Source organism: Sus scrofa, chromosome 11 (assembly GCF_000003025.6).
Source record: "Sus scrofa isolate TJ Tabasco breed Duroc chromosome 11, Sscrofa11.1, whole genome shotgun sequence".
In the NCBI taxonomy this organism is placed as follows: Eukaryota; Metazoa; Chordata; class Mammalia; order Artiodactyla; family Suidae; genus Sus; species Sus scrofa.
In genome coordinates, this window is record NC_010453.5 from 32,957,772 (window position 1) to 32,979,522 (window position 21,751).

At 38.7% G+C, this 21,751-nt stretch overlaps 1 protein-coding gene across 2 annotated transcripts in view; it reads right to left on the bottom strand.

The window, feature by feature from the left end:
- Positions 1-21,751, bottom strand: part of DIAPH3 (diaphanous related formin 3) — a 502,120-nt gene that overhangs the window by 465,037 nt on the left and 15,332 nt on the right. The window contains exon 2 of one of the 2 annotated variants that reach the window (XM_021065648.1): positions 7,483-7,515. The exons of the other annotated variant lie outside the window; for it this stretch is intronic. Coding sequence (XP_020921307.1) covers positions 7,483-7,515 — 33 coding nt within the window. The remainder of the gene's footprint in view (positions 1-7,482; positions 7,516-21,751) is intronic. 2 annotated transcript variants of the gene reach the window in all.

Here is a 21,751-nt window from a genome sequence, read left to right on the forward strand (position 1 = left end):
GGGGCCACAGAAGCTAAGAAATAATTGTTCTTCAGAGAAGGAAGGAGGCAACTGTATCAGGCAGAGCAGAGAAATTCATTAAATTTCCAAAGACTAAAAACTAATTAATATTACTGGGAAAAAAAGGATCACTTTGAAATGATAAACTGAAACAACAATCCTAAATGTATATACATTTAATTGCAGAGCTTCAAAAACAATGAAGCAAAAACTGAAAGAACTGAAAAGAAAAATTAAAAATCAAGAATTATAGTTGGAGACTTCACACTTCTGAATAATTGTCAGAACAAGCAGATGGGAAATCAGGAATAAAGATGAGAATAATACTATCAACCAACTTGGCCTATTTACTATTTATAAACCAATTCTAATAAAAGCAGAACACACATGGAACACCCACCAAGAAAGACCAACCACACTCTGGGACAGAAAGCAAGACTCAAATTGAAAAAGACTGAAATCACATAAAGTATGGTCACTGACCAAAAGGGAATTAAATTACAAATCAGTAACATGAAGATATCAGGAAAATCCTCAAATATTTGAAAATTAAACATATACCTAAGTAATCAATGAGTAAAAGAAGACATCAACAGGAAACTGGGAAATATTTTGCACATTCATAAGATTAGCAGCTAAAGTACTCTCAGAAGAAAATTTATAACATAAAATTCCTATTTGAAAATTGTTCTCAAATCAATTACTTAAGCATCCACCTTAAGAAACTACAAAATGAATAGTGCAAAAGGAACAAAATAATAAAGATAAAACAAATAAATGAAAATAAAGGAACAATAAAAAAGAATTAGTGAAACCAAAAGTTGGTTCTTTGAAAAGATCAATAAAATTGACAAACCCCTAGAGAGAGTAATTAGGAGAAAAACAGAAGACAAACTATCAACATCAAGACTGGAAAAAGGGAAAATACAGATCCTTCACTAAAAAGATAAGGAACTATCAAAAATAATTCATAATTCAATAACACAGAAAATATGCAAAAAACTCCTTGAAAGACTACCAGATTTTACTCAAGAAGAAATAAACAACTTGAAGAAGAATCCTATACCTAGTAATAGACATTTCACTTCCAGCAAGATAGGAATGGCAAATAAGGACCTGAAAAGAGGCCCAAAATCATTAGAGGAAATAATTTGCAAGTGTCTTATAAAATTAAACATATGCTTATTAGCACAGGACTCCCCCTCCAAAATGAAAACATGCCAAAAAAAAAAAACGCACTCAATTGTTTATAGCAGTTGTATTCATAACTGCCAAAAACTGGAAACAATCCAAACTGTTAAATACATAAGCCAACTTTAGTATTACCAAACAATGGAATACTGTTTCAGTAATAAAAGGAACAAACTTCTTAGAGTTCCTGTTGTGGCATAGCAGGTTAAGAACCCAACTAGTATCCATGAGGATGAGGGTTCGATCCCTGGCCTTGCTCAGTGGGTTAAGGATCCAGCCACAAGCTGCAACGTAGTTCACAGGTGGGGCTCAGAACCCACATTGCTATGGTTGTGGCATAGGTTGGCAGCTGCAACTTCAATTTGACCCCTAGCCTGGGAATTTCCATATGCCATAGATGCAGCCAAAAAAGAAAAGAAAAAAAGAAAAAGAACAAACTTCTGATATAGCCAAGCACTAGATGAGTCTCAAACATGTTATACTAAGAAAAGGAAGCCAGACACAATGGCAAAATATAGTGAGATGCTGTTTATATGAAATATTTGAAACTGAACTACTGTATAGTTCGAAAAACTGCTTAGTATTTTCCAAGATCCAGAAAGGGGGAAGAAAATTGACTGCAAAGGGCACAGAGGAAATTAGTGAGGTGATGCAAATGTTTTATATCATGATTGTAGTGTATGAATGATTGTATACATTTGTCAAAATTCAGACTACATTTTAAAAGTGGTACATTATATGTAAATCATACCTCAATTTAAAAAAAAGTGCATTGTATTAATCATACCACTAATACTGTGAATGCATGGTTTACCAAGCATTTTGGCTATATTAATTTATCTCTTAAAAAACCCCAATGAACAGGGATATCAAGGCTCAAAAGCTAAATGACTTATTCAAAGTCACCAAGCTAGTACATGGCAGAGTTGGTACCCTATGCCCGATCTCCTAAATTTGCCCAATGTAATGAAGAGCAGACACTAACGGAGATCTCAGAACTTCGAGTTGCTGTACAGGACAACGTCTGTTTCTCTAGCTACAACTGTGGACTATTTGTGGGTCCTGAGCTCAATGGATTCTTATTTTTTCATGGAATGGAGAGGAGTAAAGAGAAGCAAAAAGGAAGGGAAAGAAAAAGATCCATGTTCATTATGCTTCAAAACATCAAATACTGGTTCTTAAACTTTTGTTTCAACAGTGAGAATTTGTGTGTGTGCTGGGCTACCAAATAAATTGTATTTCTTACCGTGGGTCCTAGTCACAAAAGCTTGAAAACCATGGCTGCAGGCCACCCAAGGGATTACAATAGTAACTCCAGTTGCAGTGAGATAAGAGGCGAGATGAAGAAGGGCAGCGGGAGGACTGTACTTTAGACAAATGATTGTGAGGGACAAAGGAGAAAAAAGCAGGTCAAAAATAACCCTCACACCACAAAAACACCTGGTGGACACTTTGATGGAAAATTCAGCATTGTGACGTCCACATTCGATTTTATCCAGCTTACCTTTTCACACTTGTCCCCCTTTACTGTCTCTCTCCCAACCTTTTTGCCTCTACAAGGAAAGTTTTCTTTTCGACCCAGATATAAACAATGGAGGGTTGTAAGCTAAATGATTTTTTTCACCTTTCTATGACCCTAGCACTTTGGACGGCACTTAATACATAGTGGATGCCCAGATATTTGTAGAACGAACACTGTTTAAAGTATATTAACTCTGCCCAGGGACCTCAAGGCTACAGTAATACTTCATTCCTCGAACCTGACAGCGTCCTATGAAATTAAATTCTGATAGTAATTCAAGAAATAACCTTGAAATGTGAAGTACTTTTGCAGGCCTTTAAGGCCTTTAACAAAGCAATCTAAAGAGATGGGTTTTTAACATTAATGTTTCCTGAGATGTTTCAATTTAATGATGTTAAAATACAGTTATTCAAACATATGACTACAGCAGACGCCATTTTATATGCCTTCTCTCAAGTTCTGCCCATAAAAGGCCATCCATGTTGGGAAGTTCTAAACTAAAAGCACACATGCCATGTATGTTGTAGGGGTGGCAAACTTTAATTTAGAAAACATATTGCCAGCACACATCAAAGCGTCACTGGCAAATGTTTCTCTGAGCTCAAACTTGCCAAAAATAATCTAAAGAGCCCTCAGAATATCAAGCTATATTCTCCCTCCTCAAAGCTCGGCATTGATCTGAAAAGTACATACCCAGTAAGGCTAAGCTGAGTCACACCACCCCTCCGGCTACACATGGGGAAGAACTCAATGCAGCAGTTCAACATACTTGATCTTAAATGAGAATCGCCAAAACCCTATGAGGAAGACCCAGAAGTATAAAATTAATCCTACTTTACAGATAAGTGAACAATCAAATAACTGATCTTCCAAGGTCACGGGGCTAAGAAGTGAAGTTCTCTCTTCCAATAAGGGTCTTCTAATTCCAAGTCCAATGCTCTTTCCACACTTCATCAATCAACAAAAAGCAAGAAAGAACTCACTTGTTGGCATCTCCTGCCCAAGACAGTGTGTTTATTCTCTAATCTTCACAACAATGAACCAGCTGCCTAAACTAGACTGCCTACTTGATCCTTTCCTGGAAGGAGAGAGTGATGAGGATCCAGGAGAGGTGAGCAGGTGCACATCTAAGATGAAGGCAGGTCAAGGCAACAGCAACCCAGCTGAAGGTCAGAAGGCTGACAGCAGGTCCCTGTCAAAGCTTTTCTACTCTGTACAAAAGAAGACTTCATCTCTAGAAGCCTGACCAGGACCAAGCCAGGCCCAGATCCAAGGAAGATGGTACCAGGCAAGTTATTAAAACAGAGACTCATTTTTTCTTTCATTCAACAGCTTTATAAAAATGCTTAACATGTACAGAATGTCTGCATGAATCTATAACACATTGTCTCTATCTTCAAAAGGTTTAAACTAGTAAGAAAGACCATAAATCATGTATTGCTTTGATAAAAATATGCACAAGATACTATGGAAAAACCCAAAAGTTCTGCCCTTACCAAGTCCAGGGGCAAGGATGAAGGGAGAAGAGAGGAATAGAGGCAGCATGGGGAAGGAAGACTCAGAGAGTCTTCTAGGAGGAACCCATTCACTGATGTAAGATCAGAGCGTGGTGGCTTCTAGAGTGGCCTGCCAAAGCCACTCTACAATGACTCTGTTTCTGGAACCTAAGGTAGAAACTGAGGGCTGCCAATGTGCAGAGGCAGAGTCACAAAACAAAGGGCAGGGTCTGAATTAAAAGAGGGGAAAGAAATGTAGAGTGCACATAAAATACGAACAGACCTCAAGATTGTCATCATATACGGAATTCCCTGGTGGCCTAGTGGTTAAGGATCCAGCAGTGTCACTGCTATTGGCACAGGTTCGATCCCTGGCCTGGGAATTTCCGTATGGCAAGGGCATGGCCAAAAAAAAGAAAAGATAAGAAAAGAGAAAAGAATATTATCATATAGAATACTATTCAGCAATAGAAAGGAAGCGCTGACACAGGCTATATAATACCAACACAGATGACTCTTAAAAACATTATGCCAACTGAAAGAATTCAGTCACAAAAGACCATGTGACTCCATTTACATGAGATGTTCAGAGGCAAATCTACATACAGGAAGTAGACTGTGCAAACTATTGCATTTGGAGTGGATAAGCAATGAGACCCTGCTGTATAGCACAGGGAACTATATCCAATCACATAATGTAACATGATGGGAGGATAATGTGAGAAAAAGAATGTGTGTGTGTGTGTGTGTGTGTGTGTGTATACATACATGCCTGGGTGACTTTGCTGTAGAGCAGAAATTGACAGAACATTGTAAATCAACTATGATAGAAAAAATAAAATCTTAAAAAAGAAAGAAAGTAGGCTGGCCATTGCCAAGGGCTGGTAAATTGGGGGCAACTTGGGAGTAACTATTTATAGGTATAAAGTCTCTTTTGGGTGATATTCTAACCTAAAATTGATCGTAGTGATGGTTTTACAATTCTGCAAATACACTAAAAACCATTGAATCATATGCTTTAAATGGGCAAACTACATGCCCTGTGAATTATATCTCAATAAGGCTTTGCAAATGTCCCATTGCAATATATTCTCATAAAGGTTCACACATAAGAAATGTACTCGAGGGAGTTCCCATAGTAGCTCAGTAGTTAACGAATCCGACTAGGAACCATGAGGTTGCAGGTTTGATCCCTGGCCTTGCTCAGTGGGTTAAGGATGTGACATTGCCAGGAGCTGTGGTGTAGGTCGCAGACAAGGCTCGATCTGGCATTGCTGTGGCCAGCGGCTAGAGCTCTGATTAGACCCCTAGCCTGGGAACCTCCATATGCCGCAGGAGCGGATCTAGAAAAGGCAAAAGACAAAAAAAAGAAGAAATGCACTTGAAAAATATTTAAAAAAAAAAAAAAAAAGAATTGCGCATGGTTTTATTATCAGCCTTAAGAAGCCATTTGACAGATAAGTCAGCACAGCGAGCATATGGTTTAGAACTCTGTGGAAGAGAACTCAAGCCACAACTGCATCCCCTGCCAGTTGTACATACTTGGGCAAGCTGCCTACTTAAGCACTGAGCCTCAATGCACTCAGCAATCAAATGAGGACATAGCTAGAGTTCCCCTGTGGTGCAATGGGATCAGCAGCATCTCTGAAGTGCTGGGTTACAGGTTCGATCCCTGGACTGGCACAGTGGGTTAAAGATCCAGTGTTACCACAACTGCAGCGCAGGTCATAACTGTCGCTCAGATCTGATCCCTGACCCATATGCCATGGGGCAGCCATAAAAAAGAAAAGAAAAAAAGGACATTGCCTACCTTTCAGAGTGAGAAGTTACAAACATAATCTGCCTGAGTGCTCAGTGGTACTACCGTTTCTAAATACTATTCTATGAAAAATAAATGTCATCCAGAAAAGTTTACATAAATATCCTTTTCTTGGGATGATACTCAGAGGAATAAGACACAGCATTCTAACCTAATTTTTTAAAATCCTGTATGTCAAGATCTATGCAAGACTCATTCATCTTTGTGTGCCATCTGGCCCCCGTGCCCAAGATGGTACTGGATATCAGGGGTGCTGACCACTTCTTGGGTGCTATGTTCTGGCACCATTTCATATTTGACATAAAGTGAAGCTGAATTCATTACCTAGTTATCAGAATGCTGTGCTTGGTCCTCTACATCATGCTTCTGTACTTTTGGTATCACTCTGTATTTGGGTCTTGTTATTATCTTTATTGTTATTCTTTACCATTAACCCAGAGTTACATTCAAAAATGTATTGCTCAGAAAAATTTATTTGCATGTGTAAGAATCTATAATGGTGCTATGTTAAGTACTTATAAGAAAGTTGATTATTTTCAACATGCAGAATATATAAGGCATGCTTGGTTCTCTGTTTGGGGGGGCGGTTTTAGGGCCATGCCCGAGGCTTATGGAGATTCCCAGGCTAGGGTTGAATCAGCACTGTAGCCGCCAGCCTATACCACAACCATAGAACGCCAGATCCGAGCCAGGTCTGTGACCTACACTTCAGCTCATGGCAACACGAGATCCTTATCCCACTGAGCGAGGCCAGGGATCAAACCTGCATCCTCATGGATACCTGTCAGATTCATTAACTGCTGAGCCATGATGGGAACTCTGGTTCTCTAGCTTTTAAACAAAACTTTTTAAAAACATGTGCGAGGTGTTCTCTTGTGGCACAGCAGGTTAAGGATCTGGCATTGTCACTGCAGTGGCTCTGGTTGCTGCTGTGGTGCAGTTTTAATCCTTGGCCTGGGAACTTCCACATGCCACAGGCATGGCCAAAACAACCAAACAAACTATACGTGTGTGTGTGTGTGTGTGTGTGTGTGTGTGCGCACGTATTATACAGACACACACACACGTATGTGCATAGTATTTTAGCCTGGCTTACTTTAATTAGCAACAACATATTTTTGAAAAGCTGACATGCTTGAGCTATTTTTTGTACCTCTTTTTAAAGTGCGCAATTCATCCCCAAAGAAAGAGAGCTGATTTAAATGATTCCAAGTTGACTAACAACTTGTGACTAAATAAAATTTTTAAATGAACATATTGACTAGTCCCTTTTACTATTTAAAAGAAATAATTCAGTGCATTCCACCAGTTCGGCCTCTTACTTTAACTCTGTAAACAGACCATTTCTAAAACATGCAGTTTGTAGCAATTTCATAGGTGTTAGTGCAGCACATCAGCAACAATACAAGGTTAGTTAAGAGTCACAACAAAGGAAACATCGAGGATAATCTTACCACATCATCCGTCAGTGTCCTAATATTTAAATGCTGCAAATGAAAGAAACCAATCATGTCAGTAATTTATAACAGCTTTTTTAATTTTAGTTAATAGAGTACCTTTAAATTCTACAATGCTAAGTTGAATGTAATTAAATTCCTGACAGTCTAATAAAAATGCATTATATATTGTGTTAATCACTTGCTCAAAAAGATGGACAGAACTACATTGAACGTGATAGTCTCCTATAATTCCTTGGCTTTGTAAACCTCATAAACGAGAAACCTCGCTGTGGTATGATAAATACATTCTCCCAATAAGAGTATTAGTTCCCAATAAGTATACAGACTTAGAACAAATGCAATGGATATAGGAGTTTAAATAAGATTTTTCAGAAAAATATTCCTCTTATAAAACAGTGAAATTCTAAATCTATCATAGCATGCAGCATAATAGATAATGAAGTACTTGCTGGCTTAATTAACTTAAACAATTCTAGTAACAGAGAAGAGAGTACTGGAATGACTATTTGCATCTTTAACATCAATTTGATTTATCCCAGTGGTGACAGTAGACACTTCTCCATTTCACTGCTACTTCTTTGAGGACCCTTTTGCTGATTTACTTGCTAGACAAATACAAGGCCACTTTAGAAAGTGAATAAATTAGTTTCCTGCAAAGTAGATGGAGTTCAAAAGCAAAATTAAGCATTTGGGCAGGGGGGAGGGGGGAGAAGTCTAAGTTTTTATAAATTCTGGAGTTGTGTAAGATTTTGTATTCAGCTAGCTAGAATCAACTGCCAGTACTCCTTCTTCTAATTCATGGTAGCATTTGACCTTTAAAAGGGTAGAGAAAGGGTCAAGCACATTTTCTAAACAAAAAATCAGGTCAGGTCTATGATAAGTATAAAAGGACATGTGTTATGGAGTTCCCGTTGTGGCGCAGTGGTTAACGAATCTGACTAGGAACTATGAGGTTGCAGGTTCAATCCCTGGCCTTGCTCAGTGGGTTAAGGATCCAGCGTGAGCTGTGGTGTAGGTTGCAGATGCGGCTCAGATCCCGCATTGCTGTGGCTGTGGTGTAGGCCAGCAGCTACAGCTCCAATTCGACCCCTAGCCTGGGAGCAGCTCAAGAAATGGCAAAATGACAAAAAAAAAAAAAAAAAAGACATGTGTTAGTAATCATTATGTAACAGAATAAATGGCACATAGCTAAACTTAACATTTATTGACAAAATGAGATTTGCCAATCATGTCTGAATACCAGAATACACCTTTATGCTCATGAATCTACTTCAATGATGATCCAAATTAAAAATTCATACAGTGTAGACCTCAATATAAGGCCAGATACTATAAAACTCCTAGAGGAAAACATAGGCAGAATGCTCTTTGACATAAATCACAGCAACATCTTGTTGATCCACCTCCTAGAATAATGACAGTAAAGACGCAAATAAACCAATGGACCTAATTAAACTCAAAAGCTTTTACCCAGCAAAGGAAAGTATTTAAAAAAGGAAAAGACAACCACAAAATGGGAGAAAATCTTTGCAAATGATGCAAGAGCAAGGGCCTAATCTCCAAAATATACAAACAACTCATGCAACTCAACCACAAAAAAAACAAACAAACAAGCAACCCAATTGAAAAATGGGCAGAAGACCTAAATAGACATTTCTCCAAAGAAAACATACAGATGGCCAACAGGCATATGAAAAACTGCTCAACAGCACAAATTATCACAGAAATGCAAATCAAAACTACAATGAGGTAACACCTCGCACCTCTGAGAATGGCCATCACTAATAAGTCAACAAATAACAAATGCTGGTGAGGGGGTGGAGAAAAAAGGAGCGCTCCTGCACTGTTGGTGGGAATGTAAATTGCTACAACCACTATGGAAAACAGTATGGGGTACCCAGTAACTAAATATAGAATTATCATATGATCCAGCAATCCCACTCCTGGGCATATATCTGGACAAAACTTTCACTGAAAAAGATATATGCAACCCCTATGTTCACTGCACCACTATTTGCAATAGCCAAGACATGAAGACAACCTAAATGTCCAACGACAGATGAATGGATTAAGATGTGGTACAATGGAATATTTATTACACAGTCATAAAAAGAGAAACTAATGCCCTCTGCAGCAACATGGATGCAACTAGAGGTTCTCATTCAACGTGAAGTAAGCCAGAAAGAAAAAGACAAATACCATATGATGTCACTTATTTGTGGAATCTAAAATATGGAACAGATGATCCTATCTAAAAAACAGAAATAGATCATGGCCAAGGAGAGCAGGTCTAGGGTTCCCAGGGGAAAGAGGGAGGGAGCAGGATGGATGGGCACTTGGGGGGTTTTTTGAATGCAAACTGTTAAATTTAGAATGGATGGGCAATGGGGCCTACTGTACAGCACAGGGAACTGTGTGTGATTGGGTCACTTTGCTGTACAACAGAACTTGAAGAAACATTGTAAATCAACTACACTTTAATAAAAAATTTTTTTTAATTCATACAGTATAAATCATTATCCCAGACTCTCTCTCACCAAGATATTCCTTCTTGGTTCCTTCTTGTGCAGAGAGGCAATAATTGGAGGCACCCAGGACGAGTGTCATGTATCAAAGAGAATGCAGCTGGATTAATGACAACACCACTAGGTGCCAGACCGAACTGCCTGTTCCGTTACGCTACTTATCCTGACCCAGGAGCAAAGAAGCAGTAACACTGGATTAACAAAGGGCTAATATTGAATCCTGGGCTGTAGAATGGACTTTTAATCACTACTATCTTCAGCTGTTGCAATGAACAAGCCTGGACATGGGCCCCTGAGAGTGGGTGTGATCCTGAGGCACTCAGGTCCTCAGTCTCAGCCCAGAATTAGACCCAAATCTACAAGGCTCCAGAGTTTACAGAGAAAGGAGCAGAGGACAGGCTGTGCGGGGCTCCCTTCCTCTAACTGCCTGCTGCATTTGTGCTTTCCCACCAGCGGATTTCCAGCCCACAGCATTTGGTTAATCACATCACTCTCTCATTCTTCAACCTGAGCTATCACCGCAATCACAACTCAGGTCACACCTGAAAGGGGTCATTTCAAAATCTTCTGATAAGAAAAAATATATATATAGCCAGCTTCTGACACAACAGCATTCTAATGCTAAAAAGTAAAGCTAATGAAAAAGTATTATGCTGAAATCCTAATGCTTGAAAACTAAAGCTAATGAAAAAGTATCATGCTGAAATCCTATTGGGAATACTATGCCACAATAAAGAAAACATTTAGTTACACAAATGAAATACTCCAAAAAATCAGGTTGGGTTGCCTGAGGAAAATGCCATGAAGTGATGCTAAAAAAGGGAGAAGAAACAGTGAAAGCACACAAGCAATTTTTAAGAGAAATGAGACTAGGGCCTATGCAGGATTTATGATCTAAAACTGCACAGAAGATACAAAAAGTATGGTGCAGAAAATGTAGGGAATATAGGTGACATGTTATAAAATTCAGAAGATGTAAATAACCAAGAGGAACATTTTTATCTACCTTCAAAAGCCTAACATAGGACGGCCTTTTAAATTAGAGTGGGACTCATATAACTTTCAGAAAACACAGAAAATGAGCAGTCACTGTTGAGTAGAAACAAGATATATAAGGATTCTTTTTTTTTTTTTTTTTGGTCATAGTTTTTCTTTTTTAATACCCTTTAACTCGTTCATTGAATGTCTAGCAACTCAATTAATTTGTTAAATGCTTGGCCTGCTTTTTTAACTATACAGCCATGCATGTAAGTCTAATTACAAACTGTATTATTATACACATACAGAAAAAGTGATGAATTACAACAGAATTATAATGCTTACATAGAAAAATAAGAAAACTCAAAGGGATGTAACTTGTAGGAAGTTTAACAGTCGGAGAAACAAGCACAAAGCTAGGTAGGGTCAGGTTCACTGTTGCTTCTCTTCTGGAAAACACTTACCTATCAATTCTCACCACCAGCAAGAGAAGTCAGTAGGGCAAGATGACAGCAATTCCAGGCCCATGACAGGACTAGAGATATTGACTAACAGAGTAAACAGCTGGGAAACTCGCCTCAAAATGTTGGTTTCTATGTCAAAACAGTAAAGCTAGAGTAAGTGTTCATCTTTCAGAAAATAGAGATTATATATCTGTTTTCCCACATGCAATCTGAAAGAAACCACTAAAGACATGTTAGCACTAAAAAATTTGAGTAGTTCTGAACCTGAGTAATTGCCCTAAAAATTCAAATGTCCAATCATAGTCTACTTCATATATGACTGGAAACAAACGAAAGGAAAGAAAAATACAGTAAATATTTAGTGAAAAAATGCAAAGTTTAGATCAAGTGGTATCCTTTTGTGGGATGTTTAAATTCTAAAATTCATTCAAGTTTATTACAAAGTTTACACTATCTCAAGGTCCTACCTACTTGGATTACAGACTTCTAAATACGAGAGGGAGAAGGAAGAGAGAATGTCTGACATAAAATCCCCAGCCCAAACTCTGTGGGGTTTTGGCTGTGCTTTGGTAGATATAAAAAACTATGGGGGTGACAACCTTAGTTAAAAAAAGAAAGAAAACTTTATTATAAAAAAGCATTGCTTTTATACTAGTACTTGAGGTACTGTTTAAATGTCGGGTTAACCAAGACGCTTAAAAAAATGCACTTCTGTTCATAGCTACCATCAATGCTCTTTACTACATCTCCTGGTTTGGGGAAATAAACTGCATACACCAATCCAGTTCATCAGTAGGTGTTTGTTATTATCCAAACCAAGAAGGAAACAGAAACATAAAACCACCATTAAATGGAATCAAATAGGAACACTTTTAAAAATGGCAACCTGGGGAGTTCCTGTCATGGCTCAGCGGAAACGAATCCAGCTAAGAACCATGAGGTTGCTGGTGCGATTCCTGGCCTCACTCAGTGGGTTAAGGATCAAGTGTTGCCATGAGCTGTGGTGTAGGTCTCAGACTCGGCTTGGATCTGGCATTACTGTGGCTGTGGTGTAGGCCGGCAGCTACAGCTCTGACTGGACCCTAGCCTGGGAACCTCCATATGCCATGGGTGCGGCCCTAAAAAGACAAAAAGACAAAAAAAAAAAAACCAGCAACCTGATCACATTAGGGTATATTTGTGGGGGTGGGGGGCGCTGGGGATGAGGATTAAAAGCACTCCATTTTAGACATATGAAAACATTTACAAGAGTTTCCATTGTGGCTCTGGGAACTGGACTAGTATCCATGAGGACATGGGTTCAATCCCTGGCCTCACTCAGGTATCTGGAGTTGCCGTGAGCTATGTGTAGGTTCCACATAGGGTTAGGTATCTGGAGTTGCCGTGAGCTATGTGTTAGGTATCTAGAGTTGCTGTGAGCTATGTGTAGGTTCCAGACATGGCTGAATCCTGCATTGGTGAGGCTGTAGTGCAGACTGGCACCTACAGCTCCAATTCAACCCCTAGCCTGAGAATCTCCAAATGCCACAGGTGCAGACCTTAAAAAAAAAAAAATTTACACCTAGATGTGACTTTGTAGCCTTTAGTTACATTACCTGGCCCATAAATCTATAGGTGTTATTAATGCTTTATGACAATGGGATAGAATAAAACTGGTGACAATATCAAAATATAAACAACTCTGAACACAGGACCTTGGTAATTGGTTAAGGCATGGTACTAAAGCACACTGGGGCTCTTTTCCAAGCCAAAACACCTTTGTCCTATGTTTCTCAAAATGCTAATCCTATTTCTCCCTAAAAAGTAAGTGGTACTGTATATAGACAGATAACAATGTTTTCTGCTAATGACAGTTCCTAGGATGAATGATCAAGAAGATGAGTCCGGAATTGAAAGAAAGAACAAGTTCTTTATAGATTTTTCTTCAAGAGAACATAGAATAAAAAACAGGAGGTGGGGGGAAATAAAAACACAGAACATAGGCCTCTATATTCTCATTTAAGCAAGGGATCAAAACCTTTACTGAAGACAGTACATGCTGTCAAAAAATAGACCTAGATCTTCTGGAGCACTGTGCAAAATGCTGTCAATATCAAGAGGTATGAAGCACAGTTCTTCCCCCACCAACCTAGTTGACAAGTAAGTAAAAATGACTAAATAAATTATATACGCAAAGCCACATATAAGCCCCTGAGGTCCACATGCAATGAAAAAAGACTCCAGGCTGTAGCCCTAGGCTTTCGGCAAATTTTACATGTTCTTTTATCAGTGAGCACAAATGGATTAGCAGGGAGCAAAGGATCTGTCCGCTGATGTCACTGGATACCTGAAGGCCCACCAGGCCTGCTCTGATCACTGTCATCAGAGCCCCTCCACAGATATATCTTAGAATAATCTTCAGCTGTTGCAATTTAATTCTATTAAACTTAACACCATTTAACTGGGCCATTATAAGAAATTACCAACAAGAGAAAAAATTCTAAGATTAAAGCCTCCAAATGCAAGTGACTCAGATCCAATTCTCATAAATGAGACCCTCCAGACCAGTTGGTTTTCAGCTTGTTAGTGTGCACAAGAAACCACTGAGATATTCTTTGTAAGAGTATTCTTTGCAGCTTCCCAAGATCCTGACGCAGTAGATCTAAGGTGGGGCTTAGGAATCTGCATGCTTAAAGAGCCCCTGCTACAGGGAGCTGGGAACCACCACTATCAGCATTACACAGACTGCCTGTCACATGGTTCATTGAAAATCAGTGTCCTTGGAGTTCCCACTGTGGCTCAGCAGGTTAAGAACCCAATATAGTATCCATGAGAATGAGGGTTCAATCCCTGGATTCGCTCAGTGGGTTAAGGATCCAGTGTTGCCGTGAGCTATGGCATAGGTCCAGGGATGCAACTCAGATCTGGCGTTGCTGTAGCTGTGGTGTAGCTGGCAGCTGCAGCTCCAATTCAGCCTCTAGTCCAGGAACTTTCATGTGCCACAAGTGCGGCCATAAAAAGAAAATTAATTAATTAACATAAAATTGGTTATGAAAAGAAGGGGGAAACAAATGAAAAGAAGGGTGCAGAGAAGCAGCAGAGGATTTCAGAGAAGTAGGAAACAGTGCTGGTATGGTTGAGACAGGCTTTACTGCCCTGAAGTGAAAGGCACTGATTGGCACTGATTTAAGAGAATTTAACAATCTCTAGCGTCCAGGATGAAGCACCAGATGCATCATTTATTGAAATGCTTAGTCCCCCACTAAATACAATAAATCAAACTCATAAGCCTAATTATCAAAGACTGTTCATATCAGATCAGGACATGACACTATTTGCTTGACAGAATGAGTAGCAGATTCTGACCAACACAACAAAGTTTTACCTTCAGGGAAAAGAGCATGGCTCAGTCTCGTCTTAATCATAATCTGTGGTAGATGAGGATATGTTAAGATCTTGCTCACAGTTTTGTTTTAAAGGCCAGATTATCCCTTTCACCAACATACCTATGAATATGTATTTTAACCTAGCACCATTTCTGGTTCCACACCTGTCTTTATTTTAATGTCCATGCCAATTATAAAGACCGTAGAAATATGAAGTAATACTACTAGCAACCACGACACTAAACACACCTATTGATGGATCTAAGGGAACTCTCCCCAGCAACCACACAATACATGTAGATGTGAAAATATTGTTCTTCAAGGGCTCCAGATTTAACATCTCAGAAGGGTCCAAAAATAACACAAGCTTTCCCAGCACTAAGGACAAGAGCAGAGCTGATCTTTGATACTATAAAGTAAAGCTTTTAAGTTGCCTTGCTCTTCTTGTGGTCATTTTTTAAGTTTGAGTTGGAGAAAAATGAGAGAGGAGAGGTTAGCACAGGTGAGAATCAGAAAAAGCTCAGTAGCATCTTTTAATCTGTTCATCTACTCAAAACCATAATCTTGCCCATTTCAGGAAGATAAACATCTGTCCAGTGCCCATGATCCATCTCTTACGCTCCAAGAATCCAGGCCTCCCTTCTCCGTAACTCATTCTTTATTAAAAGACCAGCTTTCCGGAAGAGGCATCAGTCAAGCATTTACAGACATGAAAAGAAGATTCATTTCTAAGAGGGCACAAGGTTTTCAAAAGGATAAAAAGACTGCAACATAACTGCTGGAAAACAACCACTCTCCAGAAAAACCAATTATCAAATAGCTACTTGGTACTCTCACCTGGATTATGCACCACAGGTGCTGAACACCTAACAAGCCATATTTTATTCTAGTAAAACTCTAGTGTTCTTTTTCCTTCAAAGGGAAAATATAACAACTAATCCTAGTAACACAGCTTTCATACCTATTTTAAGATACTCTCTTCAGCTGTGCCAATTTCGTTCACCTAAACTACCAGATCAAAAACTCTTCAGCAATGGGTCCAGGAAAAGGTAATTCAGATCTCTGAACCCCTTTACAAGTAGTTTTGGTTCTAGGTCATGAGACCCCAAGACCGTTTTCATCATCTGGAGAAGGCTGAAAAGTAAGGCATCAGCGGTAAAAAATTTTAAACAGTCTCAGAGCTTCCAGAACCACCTTGAAGCTTATCCAACTACTAACTCTTTCTGAGAGTGCCTCAGCCTCTTAGATGTCATGTCCAAGACACAAATTTAGACTGGATATTCCAGAGGCTCATACAGCACCTGGAATCATTTGGATCACACAGCATCATTTCATATATATCTGAGAAGGATTTTATTTGTCGACATTCTAGCATCACCATGATGAAAGTAAATTTGGATAATTCTTAGAGAACAATTTGGTGAAACAAATCCTATGTTCAACTTAGGAATTCTACTAGTAATTACTCTTTAACCTAGTAATTCTACTTCTAGAATCTATACTTAGGAAATAAGAGGCCTGTACACAAACATGTATCACTACCGAGCTATTTTTTTTTTTTAATTTTTTTTTATTTCTCCAATAATTTTTTCTATTGTACAGTATGGTGACCCAGTTACACATACATGTATAGATTCCTTTTTCTCACATCATCATGCTCCATCATAAGTCACTGGACATAGTTCCCAGTGCTACAGAGCAGAATCTCATTGCTTATCCATTCCAAAGGCAATAGTCTGCATCTATTACCCTCAAGCTCCCAGTCCATCCCACTCCCTCCCCCTCCCCCTTGGCAACCACAAGTCTATTCTCCAAGTCCTTGATTTTCTTTTCTGTGGAAAGGTTCATTTGTGCTGTATATTAGATTCCAGATATAAGTGATATCATATGGTATTTGTCTTTCTCTTTCTGAATAGTTTCAAATGATACAACTGACAAGGGCTTAATCTCTGAAATATACAAAGCAGCTTATATAACTCAACAGCAAAAAAGCCAACAACCCAATTGAAAAATGGGCAAAAGACCTGAATAGACATTTCTCCAAGGAATTTATACAGATGGCCAACAAGTACAGTGCTATTTTAAACAGCTAGAATTGTAACCAACCTAAAACTTCCAAGAAAATGGAAAAGATTAAATAAATTACAGTCCTGCCATTGGGAAATTGATAATAAACAATGTTACAAGGAAAAAAAGTTGTATTTAAAATTGCATATACAATATAATTCCAACTTCATTAATATACATATTTATGGGAAAAATCAGGCAGGAACTATTGTTAATTTTTTATATCTGGATTGCGGGACTTGGAGTAATTTTTTTCACATTTTTCTGTATTTTCTCAGTTGTCTAGAATGAGTGTATTTACTTTTATAATGAGAAAAGTTGTTTTTTTTTTTTAAGTTACCATGGATCTTTAAGATACTATGGATGTTTTAAGTTACTTTTCACACCAGGCAGAAAATATAGATTAGTTCCTTTCCAAATAAAATGTATGTATGAAGCCGTAAAAGAGATAAAAATAAAAATCTAAAAAAATCTAATAAATACTGTGAACAGACTTTTTAATAGGCTGGGTTTTTTGATGAATACTTTCAAATATGTCAGAATACATTAAGCACATTATTCATTTGTTTTCTAATTCACATATATAAATTAACCAATCTCAAAAGGCTCCTTGGTTTTGTGAATTATTGATGTTGTCACCTTCTAGAGACTTAATTCCAAGAAAAATATACGAATCACTACATCACAAGCACAAATCCTTTTGACACAAATTCAATTTCGGTGGCAACAATAATATATTGACTTAGCTTTATTTTTCTATTTTATGACACTTATTAATGTCAGAAATAAAAGAAATCTATCATTTTTTCTTATTGTAAATGTAAACGATCACATGCCATCTTGAGAATGCTGAGGTAAATACCACTCACTGGATAATCCCTTAATGCAAATGAAGACATAATACCAAAGTATAAGAAATAAGACATGATTTTTCCATTAAAATCTAGTCTCATAATCCTTTTTTTTTTTTTTACCACACATAAAATTAGCCTGCCAACACATGTAAGACACTACGTGAAATATAAAGAGTCGCTGCCCCTTATGAGCTTATAACCAAAGGAGCAGTGAATAACCAAAACACAAGACAGTGGAATAAGCACCATAAAAGAGGTGTTTAATAGTGAGAGCGAGAAAACACAGAATCTCTATTTGCTAATTGTATATGCTTAAATACTTGCTAATTAACATGCAAACATTATAGCAATGATCTAAAACTAAAGTGAAATTAAGTTTTAGTCATGATCTAGGTAAAATTGGCAATACAGAATTCCTCCTTCTTATAGAGAGATTCCTAAAACATTCTTTCATTCAACGAATGTTTATTAAACATTAACTATGTTACTGGCAAAGGATCTATCAGTAAATAAAACAAGACTCCTATCCTAAAGGAGCTTACTTCCTACTGGGAAAAGAGACAAGAAACACGTAAAATAGTTACAAAGGATGTTAGAAGGTAATGAGTACTCTGCTAAAAATGAAAACTGGCACAAAGTAGGGCAAACCCAGAAAGCAGGTTTTGGAGGTTTTGCAAGTTTTAGAGGTTGCAACTTTAAATGTGAGAACTGGAGTTGGCATAAGCCTGAATGAGAAGGTAGCATCTGAGTAGACTGGAAGTGGACTAAGGAGGCAGCTATGTGGATATTGGATCCCATGTTGCTGTGGCTGTGGCATAGGCCAGCAGCTGCAGCTCCGATTCCACCCCTAGCCCAGGCACTTCCATATGCCACAGGTGCAGCCCTAAAAAGGCAAAAAAAAAAAAAAAAAAGAACTTATTATAAGTAGTCAACTTAAACAGTAAATAACAGTTGAATCCACTTTCCCTGCAGGTCTGCTTTGCTGAGTGTCAACTGTATTGGATCATATATGCCTCTCACATGCTCTCATTTTTCTTTGGGGCTGAGAATTCCAAGCAGTGGCAGTTCCCCAACACCATCCCTACAGCTAGCATGTTGCCTGGACCTCAGGAGACTGACAGCTGAAGGGGAAAATGAGATGTGAGGTAAGCAAACACTCTGAGGAGGTACCACACATGCACACGTAAATTTACAATAAGGGCTGTGAACCCTCAGTACCGTCAGGAAATGATAACTCTACCTCTGTTGCCCATAGCTCTTCTGATTACAACTCCCTCGGGTCACTGATCACTGTCTTGCAGTTTGTATGTCCTTTTTCTCTTCCTTTCTTTCTTTAAACATGGCAGGGACCTTGTTTCCCTCATCTTTGAACTCCTAGACGTACCACAGTACCACATATCACATACCATTTTAGGCCAGTGGTTTGCAGTCTGCATATGAGAATCACCTGAAAAGTTTTTGTTGTCTTTTCCTAACACAAATGCAACTCATCAGAATACCCAAAGATAGAGCCTGCCCTAAGAACGTATGAAGCTTCCCCCAGGTGACTCTAATATACAACCAGGGCTAGAAACCACTAAGTTGGGCAAGCTATTATGAACTTACTCTTCTAGTACCTATCAACTGATTCTCCAAAGACCCACATGTAAAGACATGGCAGACACCTGTTGGTTTATCTGTCTCAGGCACACAGTCCCTTCTCAATGTCACAGACGTGGGACCAGCAGTCTTTACTGTTCTTTGTGAGCTAGCCCTGCCACAGCTGGTGTGAGGAAGCACACAACATCTAAATCCAAGTGAAGTCAATCACATCCTCACTCTCCCAGAAATCTGGAATTGGGATTCAGAGATGAGAATTACAACCAAGAGCTTATATGTATACCTGGAACTATGAGGTTCTGGGCATGGTTGTGTGAAAATCAAAGCTCTAGAAGCCACACGATTTAGAGATACAACAGTGGCACAAACACCTCGCAGGAAGCAATATGAGATGATGATCTCTGAAAAGGTAATGAGAGAAACTGCCAGCCTTCAGTTCTGGCCCCCATCCAAGCAAGGACCAGCTGAATTTACTCTGCTTGATCCCAGGAGACAGTCCCATGCATCTGTACAATTGCCATTTCTAAGCTTAAACTAGATAATGTATGTTCCTTTAAGCCAAAAAAGACCTTGACTCAGGCAGAACCCAAAATGCAAAACAGATCCCTCGGTAGCCACCCTATAAAGACCACCTCATCATCATTACAACCACCACTTACTTGACATTACCGTAATTACTAATGCACCAAACAATCCTACTAATTAGCCATTATCCCCCTTTAGCGATCAGGAAATTGAGTGTCACAAGAGTGATTTGCCAGAGCGGGTGAGTGGCCAGGCTAGGAATGGAACTTTGGTCACTGTGACTACAAGACCCTGGCTCATTGCCCTTCCCGCCCCTCAGTCCTCACTCCATGGGGCAGCAGCTCTTATCAAACCCAGGGAGGAAGACTCAGCAGAGATGAACCAGTTTCTGAGTTGTCTATGAGGCAAAGAAATTGAAAGGAAATCTTAACAGAAAGACAGCATAACTCAAATTGGATGGTTATTAAGTGTTACAACTCCTACTAAAAGGTCTTATGGTAAAGTTGAGGTGAGTGAATATAAGAAGCAGGGTGGGGGAATTGTAGTTTCTGTAAATTGACTAACACAAAAATATGTTTTACTAGGGAGTTCCTGCTTTATTTTTTAAAGTTGCTTAAGTGTAAAACAGAAATATAACAAATAGTTGTCTTTCTTATTACTTATAGAATTTAAGCTTTAAGTACATTCCACTAGCATTATACACCATATCCTTCCAAATCATACTAAACATAGACCACAGAAATATCCATATTTCAAAATACTATTCAAAAAAAAATCACACACACACATATTCAGGTCAGAAATTAATTATAGGGTAAAAGCTAATTTAAAAATAATTTTTAAATTATTGATGTATGAACTCTTTAAGTAACTAAATCACCACTAAATTTTCTTGCATAATTTGATCACTACTTTTTTTTTTGGTCTTTTTGCCTTTTCTGGGGCCGCTCCCATGGCACATGGAGATTCCCAGGCTAGGGGTCTAATCGGAGCGGTAGCCACCAGCCTACACCAGAGCCACAGCAACACGGGATCCGAGCCGTGTCTTTGACCTACACCACAGCTCAAGGTAACGCCGGATCCTTAACCCACTGAGCAAGGCCAGGTATGGAACCCGCAAACCTCATGGTTCCTAGTCGGATTCGTTAACCACTGCACCATGACGGAACTCCTGATCACTACTTTTCATTACCACCCTCTAAATTTGTCTGTCACTTAAAATGAGTCAAAAACTGATTGAATATTTACAAACTTGACATCTGAAAAAGGGACAAAAAAGCACAGTGTCAGCTGTTACACACCGTCTGAGTACTGTACATAAAATGTGATTAAGCTGTACATTTCTTTTGGAAATACTAACCAAGCAAGGTATCATATCATTATGGGGCATCAAAGCTAACAAGACAGTATGTCCAGCCTAGCATATAAAGACATATAAAAACCAGTGTCTTCCCTGCAGGAGTTTACAATTCAAATGGTTCTAGAGGAAAAAAATAAATAACCTGGGTTACTTATTTTCCCTTTTCAGTGATTCAAAAAATAATATAAGTAACTGTCTTGCCAGGGCTACACATGCTGAAATATATGAGTTCCAAACCTTAATACTTTTCATTGCATGTCTCATCCAAAGAAATTTGGGGAATCTGAAGAGAGAAATCTTTGAATGGGATTAGATACAGAGCAGTCCAATACTATATGAAACTTGTACTGTATCACCTGATGACACAGTGAAATTCAACACATAACATTCTATGTCACAAGCTAGGTTCTGAACACACCAATTTCCGTGGTCACGTTGCAAGCTCAAGCAACTGCAGCCTAAACTGCCCTTGGCAATCCTCCAACAATACCAAGGCGACTTCAACAATGACTCTCTAGCAATAACC